General features: G+C 42.8%; 1 protein-coding gene and 1 long non-coding RNA gene across 3 annotated transcripts in view; one reads left to right on the forward strand and one right to left on the reverse strand.

Annotated features, from left to right (window-relative positions):
• Nucleotides 1–27,658, forward strand: part of Ebf2 (EBF transcription factor 2) — a 198,880-nt gene that overhangs the window by 122,299 nt on the left and 48,923 nt on the right. For both annotated transcript variants that reach the window (NM_001108383.1, XM_006252133.5), the window contains one exon: nucleotides 18,100–18,181. In NM_001108383.1, the coding sequence (NP_001101853.1) occupies nucleotides 18,100–18,181 (82 nt within the window). The remainder of the gene's footprint in view (nucleotides 1–18,099; nucleotides 18,182–27,658) is intronic.
• Nucleotides 21,168–27,621, reverse strand: LOC134482138 (uncharacterized). The gene is made up of 3 exons (XR_010058189.1): nucleotides 27,462–27,621; nucleotides 23,652–23,934; nucleotides 21,168–22,346 (listed from the first exon to the last, which is right to left on the reverse strand). It is a non-coding gene; the product is annotated as an uncharacterized LOC134482138 (long non-coding RNA).

The following is a 27,658-nucleotide window of genomic DNA, read 5'->3' on the forward strand; positions in this document are numbered from 1 at the left end:
ATATACATGCACATTCACATATACACAGGTACACACACATTCATAAACATACGCATGCACATGAACAGTTGTGCATGCACACTCATGTATGTACTCATGTCAAAAGGCTGCTGAAGAAATGTGTTCACAGACCTGAGGCATGATATAATGGTGGGGTGAGGGAGACTTGGGAATGGAGCATGGAAGACTGGCAAATGGCCCCCCTCAAGATTCCTAGCTCTCTGCCAGCTCCTTGTTGCGTGTCCTTCTGACATGCTGAGAAATACCCCAGGTTGTTGATAGACACAAGGTGTGGACAGTCCCCTGTCTCCACCCAACAGCTTATTTTGTTGACCTCTCCTAGGTCATTTTGTGCACCCATAGTTTTGTTTGGGGGCAGGAGAATCTTTCTTGAAGTTTGGGACCCTAAGAGAAATTCTGCAGTCACAGGTCTCTTTGGGTATAAAATTTGTCCTGAGTGTACCTTTTCAAAATGATGAGAGTTAAGAGAGGGGGAGAGTCAGAGTTTCCCATATAAGAAACTGTTCTGGGGCCTTGGTGAAAATGGCACCAACACTCTGAGATATAGGGCCCCATCCAGTCCTATAATCGGAACACTGGGAACACGACTGGGGTTGCAGGGCTGTGGTGAAGCTGGAGGAACAGAGCAGCCTGAAAGTGAGATTGGGCCCCCAAGGCCCAAACAGGTGTTTCCAAAACATTCTAAAAGAGGTCTGGGAAATTCTGAGTTCTATACGTAAAACAGGTCCCTTGTTTCACTTGTGTCTGCTGTGTTTGGGAGTCCCGGCGGGCACCATTGTACTTAATGCTGGTTACTTAAGCGTCCGTCACCTTGTGGCTCTGATATGCAGTGTGTGTGTTGGAGGCACGGAACAGCTAGACCTATAACATCCTGTGCCAAGTCGTATGCGCAAGAGTCAGAACTCAGGCTCAGACGTCTGGTAACGGAACCAGAGGATTTGGGGATTAGTTATGCTCAGGGAAACTGTTTGGCCCTGTTTTCTTTGTGAACAAAGCAATCTGCATCGCTTCATTTAGTCTAGCATATATCTGGCAATTATTGATGTTAAATTGATTTAGTGTTTTGAGCGATGTTTCAGACTCCAAACGCGGGACTCCCGTTTATTTTACAGCTGACTGTGGAACACGGATTCCTGCCTGATGTAATCAGCTTTGTGTTTAACCCGTAAAGTGTAAGCATTGATCCCTCCTCAACTTGCAACTTAATTACTCTCTACTGTGTTCCCCTCCTGTGTAATTTATTCTTTGGAAGTAAACGGAGCCCTTTAGGTGGAGGGTCACCGGTCTAAGCTCCAGGGAGAGGATCGTTCTGACTGAGTAGAAAGACAATTCTCCAAGTGTGGCGCGGTTATTTACTGCGGAGCCGGAGCCGTGCTAGGAACATTAACGGCATCTGCTATTTCACCAGAAAGTTCTTAAAGGTGTTTTAAGTCTTCCCCAAAGCTCCTAAGTAATTCTGCTAGCATTTCTCAGAGGTATTATCCAATTTTACAGGGAAGACATGCGAGGGAACACGCACGAGGGGCGAGAGTGGGCTAGCGAGAGACAGAGAAGTGAAAAGATTGCTGAGACTACAGGCAGTAATCGGACACCATCCCTTTACCCTTAATTTTTATCCTATAGATCCCACTGTCACCTCATTATGCTGTCTGTATGAACTCATGGTGGCAGAGACTGACGTCATATGCTATGCAGGTGACAAGTGTACTGCTTGCTTTGCATTTTCAATGACTCATCTCCTTAGGAAAAAAGCATAAACATTGGGCTCCAACAAAGACTGTAGCGTTAACGGCAAAATTAATCTATTGGCTGACATCAGCGTTAAAATATTATAGCTATAGGGCTGAGAGATGGCTCCATCATCCAACTGCTTGTCACACAGGCATGAGGACCTGAGTCTAGATCCCAGTACTTATTTAGAAAGTTGAACAGGGCAGCCAAGTCCTGTAATCCCAGAGCTGTGGAGTCTGAGACTGGAGGATTCTGGGTGCTTGTTGGCCAGCTAAAACGGCTTACTCTATCACAGACTTGGCCAGACCAAAGTTAGCATATATTCCTATATAGAATTATAAACATAATAACCAAAACACATAGTGGAAGATAATGACCCAGGCCTCACTGGATTACCCAGTGAAATTATGATTATTATTGATAGAGAGTCTTGCTATAAAGCAAAGCCTGGTCTTGAACTTATCCTCCTCCTGCTTTGATCTCCTGAGTGCTAAGATCATTGGCAGTGCCGTCATGCTTGGCCTTTTCAATTTAGTCATCAAACTTGATTTTAAAACGGCCCCTGTCTCCTTGCTTCACCTCAGGACTCAGCTTGTAAAAAAAAACAAAACTTTTTTTTTTTTATGAGTTTAGTATCTATCTACACTGAAGCAGATATGTTACTGGGGGTGATAAATCTGTTTTAAACAGATTTCAAAATCTGGAGCCATGTATAGCATCAAGCTCTTTGTTTAGTGTGACTGTCTTGTATGTCCTGGATGATATGTGGAATGGGTGTGTAAGTGCGTGAGCACACGTGGGTACACCCAGAAGAGGATATTGGGTCTCTTCCTCTCTTGCTCTCTGCTTTATTCTCTTGACACGGGGTCTCTCCCTGAAGCGGGAACTCACAGTTTCTGTTAGGATGGCTGCCAGCAAGCTCCCAGGGTCTGCCTGTCTCAACACCCCAGTGCTGGGTCGTGCGATTTGAATGCAGCGTCTCCTAAGCAGGAGCTCAGCTAGTGTTCTTACCCAGTGGCATGTCCTTGTTTTCTTATGCTCACTCTGACGTGATGAGGACTAATTGTAAAAGGAAAACAAAAAGCCCAAGTGTTTCAGTCTGTCTGATTCCAAGGCCACTTTCTCCAGAAGGAATGGTAGATTTAGAGCAGCCAATACATCTGACTCATGCATGGGACAAGATGACTCCCTTGTCACAGAGTTGGGCCAGAGCCATTTCTAGGAGTGGTTGTTCTGACAGTGAGTGTAGGGAGGGCCCAATGGCAGGTCCCTGGTGTCCAGAGTCAGCAGAGGACGCTGGTTGAGAGTGGCTTTTCTCCCAGCATCGCCAGGCTAGGTCTTGTGCATCTTCCCGAGGGAGTGGTGGCTTCTGTTTCCCATGCTTCCAGGCTTCACTTGCTGCTCCTTGAGAAAGCTGAGCCAGCCCTGTGTCCTCTAGTGAAGGACTGGGATGCTTCACTTCCAGGTCAGCTGCTGACTCCCTAAGGGAAGGGTTTTGTTTGCTTATTTTTGTTTTTAATTTACCTCATAGGGAGAAGGCACAAACTGCACTCCAAACTCCAGGATCCAGAAGGCTCTTGTGAACAAAAGTAGCTCTCCTCGTTAGCAGACCAATGCCTATGAGATCATACAGCCCAGCCCATTCATATTTTGTGTGTGTTTGTGATGTTGGGTATTGATGTGTAGACATCAAGCTAGGCAAGTGCTCTACCACTGAGCTACATACTAAGCCCACTTTCTGTATCAATTACAAATTTGCTCATTTATTTAATTCTCTTCCTTACTTCAAAAATGTTGAAATGATTCTTTTGGTTCATGGGCATTTGTACTTTAAAAGACTGTGTGTGTGTTTGTGTGTGTGTGTACCTCCCTGGAGGCCAGATAAGAGTGTTGTGAACTGCCTGAAGCTGGTATTGGGAACTGAACTCAGCTCCTTTGCAAGAACAGCAAGTTCTCTTATTCACTGAGCTATCTCTCTGGTCCCATAGGAACTTTGCCAGTGGCAGCTAGGAGTATGAAAATCTCAACTGAGTTTTGAGCAATAGTTGTAACTTTTATTTTTTGTTTAACTCTTTCACAGTGTATGTGCATGGAAGGTAGCCCAGAGACTGCCTTAGAGCCCTGGGTGCTCAGGTTCATGTCGGCTTTGATTTCCTCAGGGGAGTTTTTGTCTGAGCTTCAGTTTTTAGACGAGAAAATGAAAGAAACAACTCTAGATATCCACTTCCCCAGAAATAAAAAAATGGATTATTGGTGGTTTCTGCAAGATGATTGCTACCAGTGCAACATTACAGATCACAGGAAACTATGAAATGTGCATATGTTCATACCATACATGCATACATACATACATACATACATGCATACATACATACATACATACATACATGCATACATACATACATACATATGCACTATGCACACATGCTAGGAATGACGCTTAGCTGGCAGAGTGCCTACCTAGCATGTAGAAACCCTAAGTGTCATGGTGTATACCTGTGATTTTAGCACATGGGAGGTACAGGCAGGTAGATAGAAGTTCAAGGTCATCCTCATCCTTGAGTTTAAGACAAGCTTGGGCTACAGGAGATCTCATTGCGTGTACACACACACACACACACACACACACACACACACACACAGAGGGAGAGACAGTGGGAGGGACAACTAAGAACCGTGCGTGTCGACACAGGTATGAAAGTGTCACAGAGAGACCCAATACCCTGTGTGCTTACTAAAGACTGTTTTAAAAACAAAGAGTAGGCAGGGGCGAACATTCCCATGGCGTGTCAAAGATGTTTCTGGCTTTGGTACTAAGGTCTGGCAAACTTCCGAAAGCTAGTAATTTCTGCCGAATGAATAGAGGTGCTGAGACCCGGCAAAGTTTATACAACAAATTGGAAAATAAATGTATGATTCCTCTAGTCTCATGCAGGCTGAGGGGCTGGGGTCCCGTTAGACTAAATATAGCCACGGAACCCTAAACTCATAACACTCCTGAATATTCTTAGCCATATCCAAATGCTTTTGTATCAAACTCTTGACCTGATTTTTGTCCCAGTTTCACTTTTATATCATCTAGGTTTAGTTCTTCTTTAAAAAAAAAAGTTAAATTTTTTTTAATGAAATCCAGTTACCTCTAAGTAATAGAAAAATCTGTTTTACTAAGGGAGCCACAGAATATTGAAATACCTGGTCCTATATTTTTATGTGGTTGGCCAATGCAGTCTAAGGTGGCTAAATGTGATATCCAACCCGGTGTTAATGGCCAATGATAATCCCATATGTACCACCTGCTAGCTGTCAGGGCACACTCTCTCTCTTTTTCCTTTTTGGCTTGAAGGTGACACTGACTGTGGATATGTCTCTATGGCTGGAGGTAAGGCCCACTGTCAGATTCGCCATATGAATTGAGACTGCTGTTGTCATCACTTAAAAACTGCACATCCTGAGTGTGCGAACTGGGAAAGTCAGGGTGGAGGAATCTGTAGCTTGTAAGGAAAAATAAATGAGAAACTGTGCTCAGGAAATAGAACCCTCCCGGTAAAAATTAATATTAGAGAAGTTCCTTAGGAACTTCTTTAAGGGGAGGACACTGTTAGCTGAAGTGATGGCTTTAACTAACCGTTCTATGGCTGTGCTCTTCAGGGGTGCACAGTCTCAGTTCCCAGGAATGACACACGGGGAGCTAACTCCACAGTCAAGACCGCTTCCTCTCAGAGGAATATACTCTCTCCTATGAGTACATAATTTAAGATTTACTGGGCCTAGATGAAGAAAAACATCTCTAAACAAAGCCCCTTGCTCTTGTTCAAGTCATAGGGAGGACTTGAACCCTGTAAGTCTTTTCAACTCTTAGGTGTGCGCCAACAAACCCAGGGACTCTTCAGGAGGAAGCCTGGAGGCCCTCCATTTTACCACTTAAGTTTAACCATAAGCATTTCTCCGTTTCAGAAAAAGAAAAGAAAAGGGAAAACAAAACAAAAACAAACAAACAAACAAAACCACCAGACACACTCATAATCTGAACTGTAAAGAAACTAGCTTCCAGTTTTTCAAAGTAACAAACCAGATAGTTCACAGAAAGCTCTGCACACCCAGATGAGTTTTTATGACTCTAGCTGTTTTCTATTTTATTTTTTAAAGGGAAACCTTTTGTCTTTTATTTAGCATTATTAAACCAGTGTTTTTTCCAGGGAGCCACTAGTGGTGGCACACTTCCTGTCCTCCCACACCCTGTTTTAAGTTTTAGGAACGTTTTAATGAATCATTTAATCTCTTAGAACAGGACTGACCAGAAGGGCTACTCAACAATAGGGACCCTTAGCTCACAAAAATTGTTACAGCCTTTCCCAAGTGTTCCCAAAAGATATATTTTTGCACTCCAGTTAGTTGTTCAAGAGCCCTGTGAGGTAACTGGTGGAACCTCTTCATCCAGATGAGGAGGTCCCAGTGTAAATGGCCCTTCATGAATACAGAGTTGACCTATGAGGGTGGGCCTGGCATCCACCTCTGGTTTGTGCCAAGACGAGGACCAGCGACTCACTTTCTCTTCTTTCTTCTCCACTCATGAGCTAATTCATCTCTTAGTTTGGGTCATTGTTGGTTTCTTGGTAGAAGGAGGGTGTATTTAGTATGTCAGTGACCCTGGGAAGATTGTTACCTGTTTTGAAGACTTCACTATTAAAAAAATAAAATAAAATAACCACGGTGACAGGAAACTATTTTACTTTCCAGGCTGCGTAAGTCTGTCAGGCTGAGTGCTCTCCTAGCAGGAAGCTCTAGAATCGTCCCCAGCAGTGAACAAGCCAAGGGTAGTGCCAGCTTCTACCAGTAGTTCTCAACCTTCCTCCTACTGGGACTCTTTAGTGCAGTTCCTCATGTTGTGGTGAACCCTGCACCCCGTAAAATCATTTTCCTTCCTACTTTGTAACTGTAAGTTTGCTACTGTTATGAATTGTAATATAAATCTCTGTGTTTTCCAATGATCTTAGGGAACCCCTGTGAACAGGAGGATCTTTTGACTTCCCAATGTAGTTGAGACTCACAGGTTGAGAACAGTACCCAGTCTAATTCTACCCAGGGCTGGGGAGACAGAGCCAGGGTGATCAGAATTTCAAAAGAGCCAGGTGTACCTTTGTAACCAGGCTCAAGTGCTTCAGGCTAGGCAATCCTTAGGTTACTAGTGATACTGTTTCACTGTGTGAAAAGCTGAAGTTCTATATTCTTGACAGTGAAGTTTTCCTTTTCTCTGATGCTTTCTTAACCTCTCTTTGGTCGTCCAGTGGGTTCCCCAGGCTGTCTCTCTAGTCTTTTTTTCAAACTGCCTGACCACCTGTCCAGCCTGACTCGGCCTCCCACATCCCTGTTTTGCATCAAACATTTTCATGTGTTCTCTTTCTAGGCCTTGAACTCTGTGGGGTCAGGGACCAAGAAGAAGTTGCCTGCTTTGTCATAAAACTCTACACTTTTACATCTCCAAGTGCACAAAGGCCTAGTTTGGATTTTCTTTTCTAGACTGGTAGTTTGAGGTTTTCTTTTCTAGACTCCCCTGCATTGAAGAGGAACCCTTCACTGTAATCATCACCAAATGGATACAGTACTAATGGAACTTAATTGTTTCCACTAGATGGATCTCGGGTGTTTTTGGCAGCCAAAATGAAAATGATTCCAAATACCATCAAAGAGGCTTCTAAGCCCCCAGCATGCACAGAGTGTTTTGATATACAGTACAGTGTTAATAACATTATCTCATCTAATACAACATACGGTTACTTTAATCCTTTCCCACCTCTCTGATCTTGGAAGATCCGACGGATAGACGGAGAAGAATAAAACACTATATACAAGGAAACAAAGGGAGACTTAGTACCCCATCCTCTGGGTGTGATTTTTTTTGATTGTTTGAGTGCTGGCTTCAAATACACGTACCATTATCAATACTGACTCCTGCATCTTCCATCTAGTTCGAGTTTGTATGCGACATCAAACATACCTTTTCACACATGTTCCTTCCAGATTTTTTTTTAACACTTACTTAGCAGTTTATAGAAGGAAGTGAATGATCTCCTCAAGCTGCTTACAAATTAAAAAAAAATCTGTGCTTATTAATTATGCAGGATTAGTCTAATTATAATTCAGCAAATTAATTAGCGACAGAAGGTGTTCTGAAACATTGGAGTACATTTGCATGTTAAATGGAGAGGCTAGTCTGTAATATATGTAAATTTATGCATGGCTTCATAGTTTAATTTAAAAATTTGCAGCTGCATATGGTATGGGAGCAGGTGAAAAGTCAGTTTTAGTTTAATGATGCTAACCAACATTGGATGGTGTCCTGTCTTAGCAAGAGAACGCACTCGTATCAGCTAATCTCTGAATCTGTCAGATGAGTCTAATGTTACAGAGACACTCAAGGTCACTAGTGAGTGAGCGCCTAGGTACAATAGATATAAACTAATGGCAGAGGGAGAGTGGTGCTAGGAGACCTGTACCCTCTCAGCTTTCTTCCTCACTTTCTCCTGGAGTACATGTTTACTCGACTGCCTTTGGCTTAAGGAGAAGTACATTCCAGTCTGCCGAAATAGGGGTATTATTATGATTTTTTGTCTCTCTGGTATCAAATATGGCAGGTGTAAAATAGTTGTCCAACCTCCTTTCCCTTTCCAAATATTCACATTTGCACTTCACTTCAATTTCCCGGAGTCGTGGGAAAGTTATTACTGAGTTATGAATTAATGGTAGGGTGGAGAGTTTTACACACTGGCCTCAACCATCTGGCAAAACAGTAAAAACCAGTGGACCAGGCAGCAGCTAAGGGCTCCTGGTGTAATCGGTGTTCACTGCTCAGCCTAGCATAGATGAGTTTAGCTGGGAGGGCAGAGAACCAGAGGGGAAAGGGAGGGGAGGCCTGGATTGACAGGGACTGGAACCCATTAAGCCAATGCCTGGCTAATAACTTCATTTCTCTCCTTCATCCAAGGAGTCATTGTAGTAGACGGAAAATAGATTTGTATCCTCCTCACTCTGAAGTCTCAGCAATTGTGTGTGTGTGTGTGGGGGGCGTGTGAGTATGTGTGTGTGTGTGTGTGTGTGTGTGTGTGTGTGTGTGTGTGTAGGTGATTTGGTTTTTTTTTTAAGATTTATTTATTTATTTTAATGTATGATGTACACTGTCGATATCTTCAGACACACCAGAAGAGGGCATCTGATCCCCTTACAGATGGTTGTGAGCCCCCATGTGGTTGTTGGGATTTGAACTCAGTATCTCTGGAAGAGCAGTCAGTGCTCTTAACCGATGTGCCATCTCTCCAGCCCCAGGTGATTTGGTTTTACTGGGTTCTTTTTCCTTTCTGTGATGAGGAGGGGAAGAAAGGGACAGGGCAAAGAAAGAAGACCTGGTTTGAAAATTAAAGGAAGATTGGGGTATGGCTCAGTGGTAGAATGCCTTACATGGCAGTCACAAGGACCAGGGTTTGATTCCCATCACTGGAATTTAAACAAAAGAAAAAATAAAGATAAAGGAAAAGACAGATTTGAGTAGGTTGCCAGGATCCCCCAGAGACACCTTCAGAGACAATTAAAATGACAAACTCATCCTTAGGGTCAGCTTCCTTTCCAATTCAAACCCAAAGAGCTCTGTAATCAGTTTCATTAATGGCGTCAGATTTTGATCTGAGTGCAAAACCAGAGACTTTTCTTGAGAGATGTTTTCTCCCACAGTGCCGAATAATGGGGTTTAGGGGAATGAGAGTGGAGATGGAGTTTGATATAAATGTCTGTGCAAAAGCCTGGTCTTGAGCAACCAAAGTGTGCTGTTATTGGTCAGGATTAAGAGGGGGGTGAGAAGAGTGACGCCCCTGCTTTTACAGCTTAGTTGCTTTGTACAGTCAATTGTTTGCCACTGGGGCTTTGGGAGACCCTTCAGAAGGCATCAGGAAATGGCTCTGAAATAAAGGCTATCGTTATGGGAGTCAGATTTACACAGTGGGGGTAGGGGGGAAGTCTTACCTCCTGGTGCCTAAATGAATACAACAGATCCTACCTGGAAGGCACCATGTTGAGGAGCAGAGATCTATTGCCAAACTGAAATGCCTCTTCCAGGAGCTTGTCACTGAAGTACACAAGGAATGGAAAATGATTCTGAGGGCCTGTTGCCAGCTAGGAGCTATGTATGTACTCTGATTACTGACCTGTTTTACTGCAATGTGGAGGACTTTCACCAGCCATCTTTTGTTGCTTTTCTCCTGTAATCTTGTTGGACTGGATGAATTAGGTTTTTTTTTTTCCTTTTTAATATGTCCCCCAACAATTAAGGGAAGTTCAAGTAGAGAGTAGATATTGTTATTGGAGGGACACCCTGTCGTGAGAGAACCAAATATAAGTTTGCTGCAACTCTCTGTGAAGTAGCCATGGTTTAAAATATAATGGGGAGATGGCTCAGCTGGTAAAATGCTTGCTTGCAAAGATGAGGTTTTAAAATTTGAGCTTCAGAATCCATGAAAGAACCAGGTGTGCTAGCACATGGATCTGAATGTGCATTGATGTAGGTGTGTAAACCTAGTGTGTGCTGATACATGCCTGTGACGCTAGTGTTGGGGTGGTGGTGTCAGGAGGAGGGCTTACAGAGGAGCCAGCCACACCTAAGAGGAGACTACCATGCAAAGGAGAGATCCTGCCTCAAAAAGCAAGATAGGAATTAATTGAAGAAAATAACACCATTGACCTTTGGCCCCTCTATGCACCAACATATGTTCCTCTGGCCCCTACATGCACATACATATGTTCTTCCACAAATATCATGGGAGTGGGAGGTACAACACAGAGAAGAGGGATAGCAATGTGCCTAGCAAAGGACTCCATCTCACTGCATGGCAGGCACTTACCTAGACATTTTACACAGATAGCGAATTCTGGCCTTGTGCAGTCCCTAATTCCATGATGAATGTTAAGCAACAATAATCACACTGCTATTCACAGTGGCCTTGAAGTCACATGACAGGGGCTTGGTAAGGGCTTCCCTTTAGCTACCACACATGACAATGGAGTTATCAGTGGTCAAAGGAAGTAGTTGTTGGGTCTATTTAAAAATGTCTTCCATAGGAGAGCATCTTTTCTCTTAATTACTTAAAACTCAAGTTTAGGGTTTTCTAAGATTGTAGTCAGCTTCCCAGGTGCCACTGATTCCTGCCTTCTTCCTCCATGAAGTTTGGTGAACAAATGGCTGAATCTTCCTCATTTGATTGAGCAGTTTTCTGAGTTTTCTCTGGAACACAGCAGCTCTCAGGGCTGTGCTTACTTGGCCTATTTGAATTCTTGAGATGCCTTTTAAGTGTCTGATGGAGTTCCTAGTTTCTTCTATACACTCCGATGTCACCACTGGGGTTCCAGAGCTTTCTGGACCCTGATAGAAAGAATAAACACTTTTTGTTTATGTGCTTGCTTGGTTTTGCCAAGAGAGGAGTGACTCCACACTCATTTCCAGAAGAAACTGACTTGATGGTCCCAATGGAGACCTATGGGGCACATGTCCCATAAGCAAAAAGCTGCTTGGCAATGTGTTAAGAGCTTGAACAAATCCCCATGGAGCAACAATTTGCTAAGAGTCAGAAAGACTGGAGCTTGGCTTCCTACCCACTCTTCCACAGACAAATGTTTTCACCTTGGGTAATTAATCTGGTAACTTTGGAGAAGTTTTGAGCTTCTTTGTAAAACCAAGACATTAATGTGCCTACTTACTCCAAGTTGCAAGGATTCAATAAGACCATGCATGGGAAATGATGTAACAGGGGCCAAGAACATAGGCCATTATTATTACTGTCAGCATAGACTTTGAGTCAAGAGGTCCTAGAGAAGTTGACAGTAGCTGGAAGCAAGAAAAAATTGTTGCTTAAAAATATTTCTATAGCCCCAGTGTGATGGCTTGTACCTTTAATCAGCATGTGGGAAACTCAGGCAGGTGGATCTCTGTGAATTCGAGGCCAGCCTGATCTACACAGTAAGATCCAGGCTATCCAGAGCTATATTGTGATACCTAGTCTTAAAGTTTTTTAATTTTTTTCTGAAATAATCCAGGAAATTCATGTTAATGATAATACGTTTAAGAATTTCTGATGGTTCTCTCTGCTCATATATTATGTTTATAGTTTAAATGTTTTTTTTTTCCTTTTTAAATTAAATAGAGAAGACAGACCATCAGCTTACAAAAAATGGCTGCAACCATCCTTCATCATCCTTAACCATTTCACCATCCATGGATACTGAAATTATCAAATGGCCACTCGAACCAGTCAGTCAGAACTTTTCATCCACTCTGCCCATGAATCTTGTTGGGCCTTCTTGCTAGCTGCTTCAACCTTGCTTAGGCAAACCTGAAACACCAACCTTTGCCATACTACACCCACAGCTTGTTTCTGGGGGTGACAAGAGACCATTGGGAGGTTGGCCATTCAGTCTCTCCTGCCAGCTGTCAGAATTCTCACTGGGTCCTTAAAGCTTTAGGGCACTGGGCAGACTCCTTAGGGATCAGACTTTTCAAGGTTACTTTATCTTTAGGCCAAGGCTGGGTCTTCTGCGTCTTGAATTTAGAGTCTTTTGGAGGCATTTACTGATCGATTGATTGATTGATTGATTGACTGATTGACTGATTGATTGATTGAAGACACAGCATACTTTTAAATGCTGAAAGGCCCAGAAAAGGCACTAAAAATCTAGATTCTGGTGTTTGTCAACTAGTCACAAGGGAAAGCCAACCCCACGAAGGCCTTCTCAACACTAAAAGTAGGCTCCATGTGTCCATTCCACACAGCCTCTCACCTTGGTACCAGAGTCTAGATTGCTAGATCTCCTGAAGGATGAGACAATATGGAAAAATCCTAGGAGAAGAGAGGACCCATCTATTTCTTTTCCTTGGCACTCTGTCATCTGGTGTGGAATCCATACATTTAATAGCTGAAATGGTTTGAGAGTGCTTTAAGGGAAAGGGGCTGTTGTCTTTTTTTGAATTGCACATGAGCAATGAAAGCTGACTATACTTTAATTTACTGATCTTTTAAAAAAGTTTTAATAGCTAATCCAGATAAAAGGTATCTTCCTCAAAAAGCAATGAACACCTACCTTTATATACTCACATGATCTATGAGACTACAGTAACCAGACATTTGGTCCCACTTAGAGATCTGCCTGCTTTTGTGGCTATCGAGTAGATACAGCATCATTGTTGTTGGCCTTGTGAGCATGTGTGGCACCATCTTGTCTATGGCATACCAGACATGGTGGTGTGATGACAGCATCTCTTTCTAGAACAAAAGTTAGACTTTCTTGTTTCAAGGGAGTTAAGAATGAAGCTTCAAAGGGAGTCATTTTACATGGAGCAAAGTTGTTTGTAATGGCAGCTGTCACTAGTGTGCATTTCCTCAATTTAGACAGCTGTATATATACAATCTTTCTTGGGTCTTCTGTGGTGGGTGACTGACAAGATTTTGTATTAGAAAATTTAAAGAAAGAATTAGATCTTAGACTTTAAAATTGGAGATAGGTTGAACGATCTCTTCCATAAACCTCAATTAGCAGGACACTGCCTATGATCCTCAAATATAAGCTCAGAGTCCTGGAGTCTGGAAAGGATACCCAATTGTTGTCTTTTCTGTGATTTTGTGGTACATCTGTCTCAACCATTGGGCATTAGCTTTGACCTCTATTGTACATTTAGTTTGAAATTCAATTTCTGTTTAAGATGGGTCAAGACAAGTCTAAGCCATCTGAGAATTTCCTTATGTTCTTAAGCAATGCAGAATATCCCAGTATCCCAGAGATTGTAAAGGAAAATACATATTTCCTTGAATACCATGTAATAAGCTTTGATCTTATTCAGACTCATGTCTAGATATTTCTAGAGTCATTTGAGATTCTGGAGCAAGCACATTCTGAATAGTTTGGTTACATGCTTCACAAGGCCAAGACCTTTGCCACTGTGTGTGACCTTTCAAGGTATCCAGAACACACTTAAAACACATTAATCAAACGAGACATGAAACAGAACCAGCAGAGGTTTTCAAAGTCAAGAGTATTTTTCTTGGTGACATCTTTGGCCTACTGTTTTCTTCTTGGATATAATGTACCTTCTTGGGAAGGTGCCAGTTTCTTCCTTCCTTACCCCATTCATTTATTTGTTCTTTTCCCTCTTTATTTAGACAGCCTTCTAGAGAGACAAACTTAGCAGCTTTATTGAGATCTCATTTACCTGTTATGATGCTGACCCTTTGAAATGGGTACTTTAGTGTTTTGTTTTACGTATATGGTGATGATGCAGCCATCACCACAGTGTAAGGAACAGAGAGCACCAGATGGCGCTGGTTGACAGAAAGAACTGGGTTCCAATTTTGTGTCCACACTGATCCCTGACAGTTTTCTCAAACACCTGAGGCCTTCAATTAATGTGACTCATGAGATGACTCTTTGCTGAGAGAAGGGTTTTGAGACTTAAAATGATGCCCTGCATACCAAGAGCAATATAGTATCTCTTTCTCTATAGTTTCACTTTTTTTGGGTTTCAGTTACTCATGGTCAACTGTGACCCAAAAAATATGAAATGGAAAATTCCAGACATGAACAACTCATGGATTTTAAATTTTATTACAGCACAGTAGACTTTAATGACTATTTTATTTCTTTCCTTTTGTTATCAGTAGGTTCTTATCCCAAAGTAGCTCTTTCTGGAAGGCTCTCACTTCTGCTCTTTATTTAATTTTCCCTATCATAGAACATCGATGTTGCAGTGAACTCCAGAATAATCCAGTTAAATGTTTCCTTTAACAGTCAGAGAAACTAACTCTGCCCAGAGAAGGGGTTTGGTCACAAGGTCCAGGCTAGCTCAATTCTAGCACGTATCTGTTAGAGTAGAGCAAAGCCTTCTGGGACATGGCACTGCCTCAGTGATCTAGGAATCAGGCTGGAATGCCAGGCTCTGGAGTCCAGTCATTGACCCCACATCTCCATACCTCTTCCTCCAAAAGCAAGGTCATCCCTGCTGTTGTTTGGGTTCACTGGTTAGGAATGCAGTCAGAAGGCTGGCAAACTGCAGCACACTAAGTGCTTATAATATTCATGAAGTCACTGTTGTTTAGAAAAAGGGGAAACCACTCCTGTTCTGAGGAGAATCAGCACATTTGGTCTGAATTTTGGAATTATTTTTTTTTGGGGGGGGTTCTGTTTCTGAATAGAGGGGGATGACATTCTCCAGGCACTCCTGGTTTTGGAGGGATCAAGACTCAGGGGATTCTGAGAGAATCTGTTCCTTGCAAGTTATTCTGTGTCTAATAGATGAGATGGATCATGAAGAGTTTTGCACCAAGCAGTTGGGAAAAAGGGTGTATGTGGCGTGTGTGTGTGTGTGTGTGTGTGTGTGTACATGCGCTATGTGTACATGTGGTGTGTGTGTATGTATCTGTGTGTGTGAGCATGTGGTGTGTGGGCATCTCTGTGTGTGCACATGTCCTGTGTGTGTGTATACATCTCTGTGTGTGTGCATATGGTGTGTGTGCATATGGTGTGTGTGTATGTGTATCTCTCTGTGTGTGCATATGTTGTGTATATGTATCTGTGTATGTGACAATGTGGTGTATGTGTGTGTGTGTGCATCTCTGTGTGTGTGTGCATCTGTGTGTGTGAACATGTGGTATGTGTGTGCATCTCTGTGTGTGTGCATATGGTGTTTATATATGGCAGAAAACATCAGTAAAATACCAAGAAAAGATTTGACAGTGTTTGTAAGCCTTAGAATTTCTTTTAATTAATTTTTAAATTCACATGTAAAACCACTTCACACAGCAGCACTTCCACTATTATCCATTTAGCAGTTATATATTTAATAATGTAACATCCCCCATCCCCCACTCATCTTTTCCTCTTTCCTCTTTGTGAGCCAAATGCTACATCCTCAGTATGCAGGGGTCTGTTCTATAGGTTACAAACAAAAAGCCCTCAGACAAGCAAGAGAATCAAAATTGGGTGTTTTCCATCTGAAGAACTGTTTAGGGTTCTAATTTAAAATGAATAAAGCCTTTCACCAGGCCGAGTGTTTCCCTAAATCAACTGGGTTTTATGTAAACATTTATCTCTTTCACACTTTTCCACCTACCACACCACTCCCGTAGTAATGGCTTGGTGAACATTAATGCTTTCACCAGATCCTTTTTTGGAACAGGAGTGGGGGAGGAGAGGGAAGTACACACAGGGCACGCAGAACACATTATCTGGAGCCCAGTTGTTGAAAAGCAAAACTTCAAAAACCAAGGAGCAAATGCGAAGATGCCCTCAACCTGGCTTTAACAAAGGGAAGACGTAAATGACCTCTGGCAGGTGTGTGTTGGGGAGCAGCTACGGTGTGGGGTGACCTTTGGGGTCTTGTTTGAAAAGGGGCTCCAGCAAGCAAGGCAGGATTGTAGTAGATCCTTGCAGCAGCTCTGAGGGTTTGTAAGTGGTCATGGCTAGCGAGTGTACGAATACAGATACATTTCTCCATCCAGAATGAAAATGTTTGCCCGGGGTTGGGGATTTAGTTCAGCAGTAGAGCGCTTGCCTAGCGAGCGCAAGGCCCTGGGTTCGGTCCCCAGATCCGAGAGAAAAAAAAAAAAGAAAAGAAAAAAGAAAAAAAAAAGAAAAAAGAAAATGTTTGCCCTCAGTCCTGACTTAAACAAAAGTCCTTCTCCTTTCTAACCCAAGTTAGCCCAGGCAAACGTCCCCCTGTACTTCAGAAAGCTGTAGCAGGTTATACACGTTCTATACTGTGCACAGCACTGGATGGATTTCTTTGCCTGTTCCTTCTGGAGAATTTTGATTAACACCCCCATACCTACCATGACACAGAAAGCCATGCCTGACCTCCCACATACCCCACGCTAGACACCCCCAGAGACAAGCCCAGACCAGATGTTAAATAATGGAAGAAAGAATTTAGCCGTCACTTCCAAATTTGTACCCAACCGTGCTCATAGTTAGGGTTGGGAGAGTGTTGCCCAATGTTTTTAGCAAAGGCTAAGGGTCTCAGAAACTAGATAGACCAATTCTCCCCCTCTGTTCGTTATCTTACTGGCATCTTCTCATTGGTTTATTTATTTATTTACTTATTTATTTTGTGAGACATACAGTTAATTGAAGTGCTTTCAAATTCTTTTGTGTGGTGTTTTTTTTTTAACAAAACAAAACAAAACAAAAATTAGCAGAGGGTCACGTCAAGAGCCTCTCACCAACCTGTGCTTTTAAAATAGAATTTTCCTAAGACTGGTTCATTTCTACTTATTTTTATCGGTAAATCCTGGGGAAAATGTATATCTTTTCCTTTAAAGTTCTAATTCAAGGCATAGATGCAAGAGTTCTGAAGGGACCTTGGGACTGCGGTAAAATTTCGTTGTCATAGTAACAGAAAGGGAAATAGGCCTAGCTCACCTGGGACTTCAGCACTGCAAAAGCTGGATTTTTTTTTTTTTTAAGAAGGACTCTGCAAGTGAAATAAATGAAAAACTTATTTATTTTGAAACAAAAAAATTTTTTTTAAATAGGAATGAAGCAAATGACTGCAAAGATTCCTTTTGCCATATTTCTTGGTTGGTGCAACTGCGTGACTGGAGATGCCCAGTTTTGCAATGACACTGATCATTTAATGGACTATGGGCTTCAAAAAAGAAAAATCGTGTTCTTACAAACAATAACCACAGATCGTGGTTCGTGTTTGTCTGGATTGTCTCTAGAGGGACCGAGATGTCATTCCTGTTTGCTATTAATCATGAATGCCTGAGGTATCCTGGCTCGGTGGACTTAAGCTTTAGATAATTATATAGTGTTTTATTATTTCTGCACATGTCGTGGGAAACTCTGAGACCACCTTCAGGTGTGAGCATGAAGGTATTGTGTGACCAGCGAAAGGGACAGACTGGAGGAGGAGTCCTGGGTTCTGGGCCTTGTCCTGTCATTTTAAACCCAGAGTGATACTTTCTGTCCAGCAGGGGCCACTGCTGCACTCAGAGCCCTCTTTTGCAGACTGAAAGCTGCACAGATTCCAGGGGGGTGGGTGTGCAGAGCAGAGCCCAGATTGTGAACCGCTTAACAATCCCCCACCGTGATGGAGCAAGAGGGCTCTCAGCCTACCATTGAAAACATCCAAATTTGCAAATTACAGGGGGTCAGCAATGTTCCTCTCCCAGGCATGGCTGGTTGAAATTCCCCAGACCTGAAACACAATCACCTATTTTTTTTTCTCCCTCAAATCAAATCTAATAGAACACAGATAGAGTCTCTCGTTTAAAAATGTTTACTGAAAAAAAAAAGTAACACATTGCTTTCTCTTCACAGATTCTTTTTAAAATTTTTCCTGAAGTGCAATCAGAATTGTTTGAAAACAGCAGGAAACCCAAGGGACATGAGACGGTTTCAGGTAAGGGACCCTGAGGATCATACCTATTAAATAAGTCACCCTGTTCTCTCTCTCTCTCTCTCTCTCTCTCTCTCTCTCTCTCTCTCTCTCTCTCTCTCTCTCTCTCTGTGTGTGTCTCTCTCTGTCTGTCTCTGTCTGTCTGTCTGTCTCTCTCTCTACCTTTCTCTCTCTACCTCTCTCTCTCTCTGTGTGTGTCTCTCTCTGTCTGTCTCTCTCTCTACCTTTCTCTCTCTCTCTCTCTCTCTCTCTCTCTCTCTCTCTCTCTCTCTCTCTCCCTCCCTCCAATCTATCCCTCAATGATAGCGTTAGCCATACAAAAGATAACATTGATGGTAACCTCCCTCTACCAGGATGGAGGGTTTTTTCATTTTGTAGTGTTTAGGGTTTTCTCGCCTCTACTGGCAGAGCCTCATGGGAGAGGCACCAACCCGGGCTAGAGATTTGATTTCCAGCCCTCAGGCCGCCCCTTGCACTCACAGCTGCCCACAGCAGGGGCCATATTCTTGATACTCTACTACCTTGGGATTTTTTCAAAGCTGCTTCTCTATGTGTTTTCTGCAAGCAACAGCCAGGTCCTTCTTTTCCACCAGTTTAACTATTCGATGGTCTCTCGGCCTGTTGGAAAGTAGCAATCCAAGCAGCCATGGTCACTTTAAGACCCCAGCATGACAACAAGACCCTGGGGACAGTGACCCAGCTGCCTGACAGTGAAATCTGCCACCGATTTCATCACCCCTGCCACTGCCAGGCTGAGGAGACAGCTAATAAACAGAGCTGGAGCAGAGTGTTGGGTTAGAGTTGGGAGCAAGTGCAACTGCTAGGTTCCCTTTCTAGTGACCAGAAGGACTGCATTTAACTCAACAAATGGTTCTTCTGCCAGTCATGCCTGCCCTGAGTATGCGGAGCTCTATATAGTTCCCCATGAGAGTGAAAAATTACTGAAGTGTGACGTTGAGGCGTGGGACTCAATGGGGTGAAAATCAGGGCTGGCTAGCCTAGTGCCTCAAGACAGGGAAGGTTCTAGATAATTTGGCAACTTGACCCTGCTCTGAGACAAAAGATATCAGAACCAGGAGGATTGGTCACAGACCTCCAAGATCATGGGCACGTAAGTGCCAGACTCTGGGTTTGTGTTTTGTTGTGGCCTTAAAATGGGCAATTGTTTTTCCGTGAGGAGTGATGTCTGTTTACTTCATACTGGACCCCAGGAGTTATGTCTACTCCTGCCTGTCCTTGGGAGAGTGTCTGTGGTGAAGCCAAATGTTAAAAGGGTATTGGGGACAGAAACATGGAAGAACTAGTAGGAGCCCGGTGTTTAGTGCAGGGAGAGAATGTTTGCTTGGCTTGGGGAGCTCTGGGTTTGACCCCCTACTACTGAAAAGAAAAGAAACAAGAGAGAAGGGAAAGGAGGGAGGAAAGAGAGAAAGCAAACAGAAGAGAAAAACGAGGAGTGCTGGGCATCTAGCCCGCCAGTGCAAATGCTTCTAAATGCAGTCCTGCAGTCACCGTCCTGCAAACCACAGCCCCGCAGTCACCATGCTACAAACCGCAGCATGCTTATCCAGTTATCTTGCCATGACCAACATATTTTATTTACTTATTTTGTCTAGTCTATCTATTATCTACCTATCTACTATCTTCTATCTATCTATCTATCTATCTATCTATCTATCTATCTATCTATCTACCTACCTACCTATTATCTATCTATCTACCTATTATCTATCTATCTATCTATCTATCTATCTATCTATCTATCTGTCATCTATCTATCTACCTATCTATCATCTATCTACCTATCTATTATCTATCTATCTACCTATCTATCTATCATCTATCTACCTACCTATCTATTATCTATCTATCTATCTATCTATCTATCTATCTATCTATCTATCTACCTACCTATCATCTATCTACCTATCTATTATCTATCATCTATCTATCTATCTATCTATCTATCTATCTATCTATCTATCTATCTATCTATCTATCTATCCATCCATCTATCTTTGGTTCTTTGAGACAGGGTTGCTATGTTGCTTTGGCTGTCCTTGAACTTGCTCTGTAGACCAGGCTGGCCTCAAACTCAGAGATCTGGCTACCTCTGCCCCCTGAGTACTGGGATTAAATGGTCTGCACCACCACACATGGCCCAACACACACACACACACACACACACACACACACACACACACACACACAGTTGTAATGTTAATATTTAATGTTGTCCTGCTTCTCTCCACTTCCTCACTCTGATTTCTCAGCTGATTCATAGGAAAACAAGCAGAAATGTGGTCAGCCTTCTTGGGAATCTGCAGGAAGACCCCCATTCTGAAAATTTACCATTCCCAGGGTTCCAAATGTTACTACAAAATTAAATAGTTTTTTTATAAAGAAGAGTGAAGGGGCTGGGGATTTAGCTCAGTGGTAGAGCGCTTACCTAGGAAGCGCAAGGCCCTGGGTTCGGTCCCCAGCTCCGAAAAAAAGAACCAAAAAAAAAAAAAAAAAAAAAGAGTGAATAGTACCAGAGTCTTAAATTGTCACCAGGAATAAATATTTGCTACATTGCTGGAAGAAACACAGCCTAGAGAAAAAGAAGCAGGAAAGCTTCACTCTTGAGGCTATCTTATACTACTGCACTTGACCAAGTTGTTAATTTGAAGAGCCTCTCAGAATGTGATGTGTATATACTGGACCACTCTGAGTTCTCACCCCTATCCCCAATTTAGAATTGTCTTCATGAGGCAAATGCACACCAGCCTTGCTTATTTCTTCAAGTCTTTGCTAGGTGAAAGTCACTCTGTTAATGTGTTTAACTGGCTTAGAATTAACGTGCTGACTTCAGAGTCGCCAGAACACCTCAGTCTTTCTGAGTGCAGTTAGCTTCTTCATGGATGAGCAGTATACAGAAAGGCTTATGAATTCTAGGATCTGGTTATCTCCAGGGCTAGCCTAATAACGCCTGTCCATTTTATTTCACATTTTAAATATACATTAAGATGATACTCATCTCCTCAATGATTAACATCCCAAGTACTTTAGTGTGTGCACACCAGTGGCTTTAAGGAGAAGTTTATGTACAATGCTCATCTCCATCCCGGGTACTTTAGTGTATGCACACCAATGGTTTTAACACATGGGCAGTGTTGTGTGACCACCACTCCTGATTCCAAAACATTCTCATCACCTTGCAAATTACTTCGTGCTTCCCACTTCCTGTTTCTTCTCAGTTACCTGATACCACTGATTGGCCTTTTACCTTTGTGGGTCTATCCTATATAAATCCACATAAATCATATTAATCAAACCCCTCAGTATTTCAGGGGTCTCTCACGTAGCATAGTGTTTTTGAGGTTGGTAAGGTAACAATGCCTTATTCTTTTTTTATAGCTGAATACTATTCCATTGTCTGTGTAGAATGCAGTTTGCTCACCTTTTATTTAGTTAACTAACATTTGTGTTTTATGCCTTTAAAGCTTCTGTGATATTGAGTTGTTTTTGGAACATATGTTTCAGTTCTCTTGGGGACAGAGCTAGGAGTAGCATTTCTGGATCACAGGGTAGGTCTATCTTTAACTTTTTGAGAAACTGCCAAATTCTTTTTCACAGTGGCTGCACCAGTTTGGATTCCTAGCAGTCATGTGTGAAGACACCAGTTTTTCTAACTCCTCATGGTTTTATTACATTTTTTTAAAAAAGGGTTTATTTTATTCATAACTGTGCATGTGAATGTAAGTGCAGTGCTTGAAAAAGCCAGAAGAGGTTGTTCTTTCACCTGGAGCTGGAGTTGCAGGCAGTTGTGAACCTCCCAACGTAGGTGCTGGGAGCTGAATTTGGTTCTCTGCAAGAGCCACGTTGCTCAGAACTGTCTCTCCAGGCCCGTGATTTATTTTTAAAATGAGTCACCCTACAGCAGTGGGGTGGAATCTCGTGACTATTTCAATCTGTCAGTCACTCATGACTGAAGCAGGTTCTGCCAGCGCCCTTCGACATACTTACCACTCACTTGCTCATCCATCTCCTTTAGAAGATGCCCATTTACGTCCTTTGCTCATTTTGAAGCCAGGCCTTCTTTTTTCATTGTTGAGTTGCAAGAGCTCATTGTGTACCTAAGGTACATGGTGGGGTCCTCCTTAGTTGTGTGACCTAGCAATTTTAGAATCTTCTCAGATTCCAGGAAGAAAGTAACCGTCAATAGCAGCTCTTTTATGTGGCAAAGACTTTTATGAAGGAAGGACTGTCTGTGTGCTGTTATGGTCAACTGAGAAACTGGGATCAGATTTCAAATGTGACACAAAGTCAGGGATAGTAGGTGAGGACAGAAGTGGGAGAGCGATCTCCAGAAAAGGGCTTGGATCACATGAATCATTCAGTTTGACAAGGGTGGCAGTTCTCTGCCTCATAGTAAAACAACTTCCACTAATGATCAAACACATACCGGGTTGAAGAATGCTTTTGTGCAGATCTGAACAGAACATAAGCATTTCTCTCAAAACCATGAACCTAATCAAATACTTTCTCTTCTCCTAAAACCAGTAGTACCAAGAATCTTTACCCTAAACCCCTTCAAGTCATCGAACAAGACTAAATCATTATATGAAGCAGATTTGAAGACCGAAACCAATCTCTTCAGTTCTGTTCAAATCCTAAAGACCATCGGATATGTCATTAATTGATGACAATTGTCTGTGGAAATATCTGGGTCTTAATCCTTGTCTCTAGTCCCTTTGGGGATCAGGTCAAAGATATGGCCTTTGTGCCAACATGAAGCTAGATTTTCATAAAAAGCTTAATATTATAAAGATTCTCCAGAGCATGCCCCAGGGTTTCATGGGCTCCTGTTCTAAAGCAAGGATGTTCATCTAGTACCAAGCAGCATCTTCAGTGTAAATCAGCCCTCAATTTCAGCACTCTGTCCACACAGGGCCTGCCCCAATCTCCCAGACACCTTTTTGGGTTTAAATGTTACCTGTTCCCAGGTGACTTTTGGCTCCACATCCCCATACTTCATCCTCTTTGGATGTAGCTAAAGCTTCAACCTGCCTTCCTGGACATCTTCCTGTCAATGACTAATGAGCACGAGCTCAAATAGAGCTCAACACTTACCCCTTGATTAATTTCCTCTTCGTCCACTGGTACAGTACCACTTCCTCCTTCTCCCAAGCGTCTGGCAAGCCCACCCCTCTCTCCTGTGATGGATGGGTCCCTCCAATCTTCCCTAGTTCAATCCCCTCTCAGCTCTAATGACAAATGATCTATTAATACACTACATGGTTAGCTACCAGCTATCAACACAAAACCCAGATTCTAAAAGGCAGATAAGACACTTTGCCTCAGCCTCTCCACCTCAGACACATCTTCTACTCCCTCACCCCAGGAAGCTCCCATACGTCATCGCCTGCTCATGAGCAAATCCCGCCCCCCCCCCCCCACTGTTTTCCATCTTGGCATCCTCGCGAATACTCACATCTCCGTCTAAGAACCCTTCACTGCTTTTTAATTTCTGACTCTTCATCAGCATCTTCAGGTTCACATCTGTGTGTCACCTTCTTGGTGGGGCATTTTTCAGCACCTCAGAACTATTGGTTTCTTAGCTAACATGCCGTTCTCCGCAACGTCTGACAAGTGCTACATTTTCTGGTGATGGGTATTCGTCCCTCCAGCATATGCTTGTTGAATGTAGTTCGTGTGGTCTCACCTGTACACAGCATCATAAAGACACTCTGTAGGGCTCATCACATGGCTGTCCACTCAATTTTTAAGAGAAAAAGAAAGAAAAAAAAAGCAGAGAGAAGTTAGGATTTCCGGGACCCCTTTCCCTGTGAAAAAGGAAGAACACTGATGTCCAGTGTAAGCAAAGTCAGAATGAGCCCCATTCTTTATTTCTCTGCCATATGGATAGAGAACAGGCAGTTAATAAACCCAGGGACAAGTTGGCACATTGCTGTTTCCCATGTCTACTTTCTAAAGCACGGGTGGAGCTGATGACAATTTTGGGCTCATTGTTGCTCAGTCTCCATCACTGATAGGCAAGTTGGCTCTGTGGCAGGCATAGTGAAGACCTGCATGCCCTCATCCAGCTGGTTATTCACCTGCGAACATCACAGAAAACATTCTGTGTGCTGGAGACCTAGCACAGGTAACCCAAATGCAAGCCAGCTCCATCTTCAGTGTGATACAGGAAGTAGAATTTGGGAATGCTTCCAAATGCTTTCCAAAGCCCAGGTCTGCTTCTCTGCACTCTTTTTTGCAAGAAGTCCTGCATGGCGTAGTTGTCTTGGTGGTGCTTGTTGGAGCTCAGCCGTACAGTCAGTGAGGATGACGTAGAGTTCAGTTGATACTCAGCATTCTAACAACGTTAAGTGTGAGTGTTTTTCCCAACACTTTGCAGAACTTACCTATGTTACCAGCAGATCCTCCACGCAAGACTGGGCACTCACTTCTATAGAGGGCTTCATGGGATTTTCCATGAAGCATCCTGGTGTCGGTCTCGTTGACATGTATCCTACCCCCAGAGCAGTTTTGATACGTGTCCTACCTCCAAATCAAAATGGAGGGCAGGATTATTGTAGGGTAAATATTAGGATAAAGAAAGAGACTCCAGATATCTTAAAATTATTCCCCAATCAGTCCCTTTAAGTTCCACCAAATGATTTGTTTTCAGTGGTTTTATTGAGATAAATGAACAGCAACTACAAAAATCAAAATTTTTACCAACTGTTTTTTCTCTCTGACCGTTGTAAGATCAGCAAAGACTCTAGCCAATGGCCACCTTAATTTGCATTGCTACGTTAGGCAGAGAACCATCCAGATGTCACAACCTCCTTGACCTTAAGATAAGATGTAACTTGACATGGAAGGACCCTTGAGTTTCTAGTATAAGACAAAGTTAGTTATAGGCTGGATGGAGAAAGACGGAGGAGCTGAGTTGGTTCTTGGACTGCATCTATTCCTACAGGATGAGGTATAGACTAGGGGCATCCTGAGGAGATTTACAGGGGCTCTCCAGGAGAGCTGCTGGTGCTTTAGGGAGCATGCCTAGAGCAGGCCTGTCAGACTTCTGAAGTAAGAAATGTGTGGTGCTGGAGAGAACAAAATCTTGGACACAGATCTGCCGGTGTAAGAACTGACAGTCGTGGAGTAGCTGGATAATGCGACAGTCCTCATGTTTATATTGTAGCGTGCCTCAGCCACACAAGAATGATGGAGAAATTAGCTTCTCTGACAAAAACACCTCGTCCACACAGCTGGGTGTTCACCATTAGTCTGTTTGACTGAATGAAGCAGGAGCAAAGGTCATGGCTACTCATGTCTTGGAACTGGGCCAACATCTATCCAACAACCCCTTATGATGTTTTTAAACCCCTAGCTCTTATAGAAAACTTTTTAATGGCACTACCATCTATTTTCCTTAAATAAAAAATGTTGAATGTTTCTCTCACACCCGTTGAAGAGGGAAAGGAGAGTTTAAATTAACTCCAAATGGTACGAATTTAATAGAGCTCCAGCTGCCTGCAGGTTTCTTCAGTGAAACCTTGGTCTGAGAGCTGCCCCAGCTGCTGTGCGATCTCGAAGCCCATCCCATTTGAAAGTCACTGTGCTACCGGGCCACAGTTCTAAACACATAATGAAAACCACTTGACTTGGGCCCCTCTGATCAGCAGCTGAGCCCATGATCTGGTCATAAAGCAAACCAGCTAGTCCCAGGGACAACAGCGATCTCTCAGGAGTTGAGAAAACCTCTGAGGGGCTTTTTGTTGTAGAACGTTGTGAGCTCCTCTAAGCTTTTCTTTGCGGTAGCAACCTTCTGCCTTCACACCTCTTGACATTTGGTATCTCAAATGAGGTCAGGAATCAGGGTGATACCAATTTTAACTAACTTTCTGTTTTTGAGAATTTTGAGTTCTTTTTGGGAGAAAGGGAACACACAGATGTCCAAGCTGATAGACACATAAACAGCTTTTAGGAAAGAATGTACCAAACTTCAGACAGGTGAAAGCCAATCCTAAAATGCTCAAATGACTCAGAGGATGCAAATTTGGGTGTATTGTGCCCACCCTAGTCCAATAAGATGTAGAAATTACTGAGATACAGACCAGAGGTTTCTCAGTTCTGCGACAGGAATGAATGGCTTTTTAAACTGCCGACGAGGAGGCTCTGTGTTTCTGATTTTTGATGGACAGCAGGTGACTCAGGAAGTCCCTTGGGAGCGAGTGTGGGGGCAGAATATTGTGGTGTCGAACAAAGAACTGCATCAAATGTATTGTGTGGCTCCCACGAGGCTCCCAAAACTCTTGCTAGTAAAATACTGCCCTTGACTACAACATCCTTCTTGGCGTTAAGTTTTGATGGGAAAAGCAGAGAGGCTGATGGAAGAGACGAGGTAGGGTGGTATGGCAAGTGTCCGTGGCCTTTGAGAAGGGAGCTGAGAGTTGTGAAGCTGATGAATGGACTAGAGGCTCTCTAGGGACAGCATGAAAAGCTGGCTAAAAAAAGTCCTGCCTCTTTATTTCGCTACATATTCAACTGGATTTTTTTTTTTAAAGCAAGTCTGACCTAAAACATTTCTAGTAAGTGTAAAAAAAAAGAACTAAAATAATTGATGTAAAAATAAATACAAGTTCTATTCTGAAGCCAAGCTTGCCAAAACAGCCCAGTGGAAGACTTTTCGCACAAGCCTTTTTCAGAGCCTACATTGGCCCTGGGCTTTTGCTTGGTTTTGCTTTCAAGTCAGATAGCATTGGGTAGACAGCTCATTCAGTCAAGAACTTGTCTTGCAAGTATCTGTAGAATTTACATAAAAAATTCTACATCAGTGGGTGACATGGAGGCAGAGGTAGAGGCAGGCAGGTCCTCAAGAAGCTCACTGCCAGTTAGCCAGACTTTGTCTCAAACAAGAGGCAGAAGGCACATGAGTTGGTTCCTCAATATTTACTGCCCTCTAAAACCTGCATGGGTGCACACACATGTATGGACACAAACCCATCATGTGAGTCCCCTCAACTAGTACAACTCAAGTTTTAGAATTCTTCGTGACAATACCAAGGCCTTCAAGTCAGGTTAGTTCCTCTCATTTTAGGGGCTCAAGAGTGTTGAAAGGTGCACAGTTTAGTTTTCATGGATATATTGCTGTCCAGGGACAGTCGCTGATGTCTTTTGTTTATCTTGGTCCGTCTTCCATGTAGGCTGCTTAAAGCATTCAGAGCCTGGACGCTCAATGCTAACTTGATGGCTGCATACAAATGGTGCACACGCATATATGTAGGCAGACACTTACCTCCATAAAGTAAAACCCTCGACAGCTGCTTGAAATACAGCACTGTCTGCTCAGTTACAATTCTTGGTGTCAACAATCCCAGAATCCTTTGGCCCGTCACTATGGCAACCAGTTTTGTGTTCTCCTGTTTGGGACTTGATACTTCATGGAACAGAAACTTTACCTGCAAAGAATGTGAAATAAAGCCTCTTTCTAAG

Source organism: Rattus norvegicus, chromosome 15, assembly GCF_036323735.1.
Source record: "Rattus norvegicus strain BN/NHsdMcwi chromosome 15, GRCr8, whole genome shotgun sequence".
Taxonomy (NCBI): domain Eukaryota; kingdom Metazoa; phylum Chordata; class Mammalia; order Rodentia; family Muridae; genus Rattus; species Rattus norvegicus.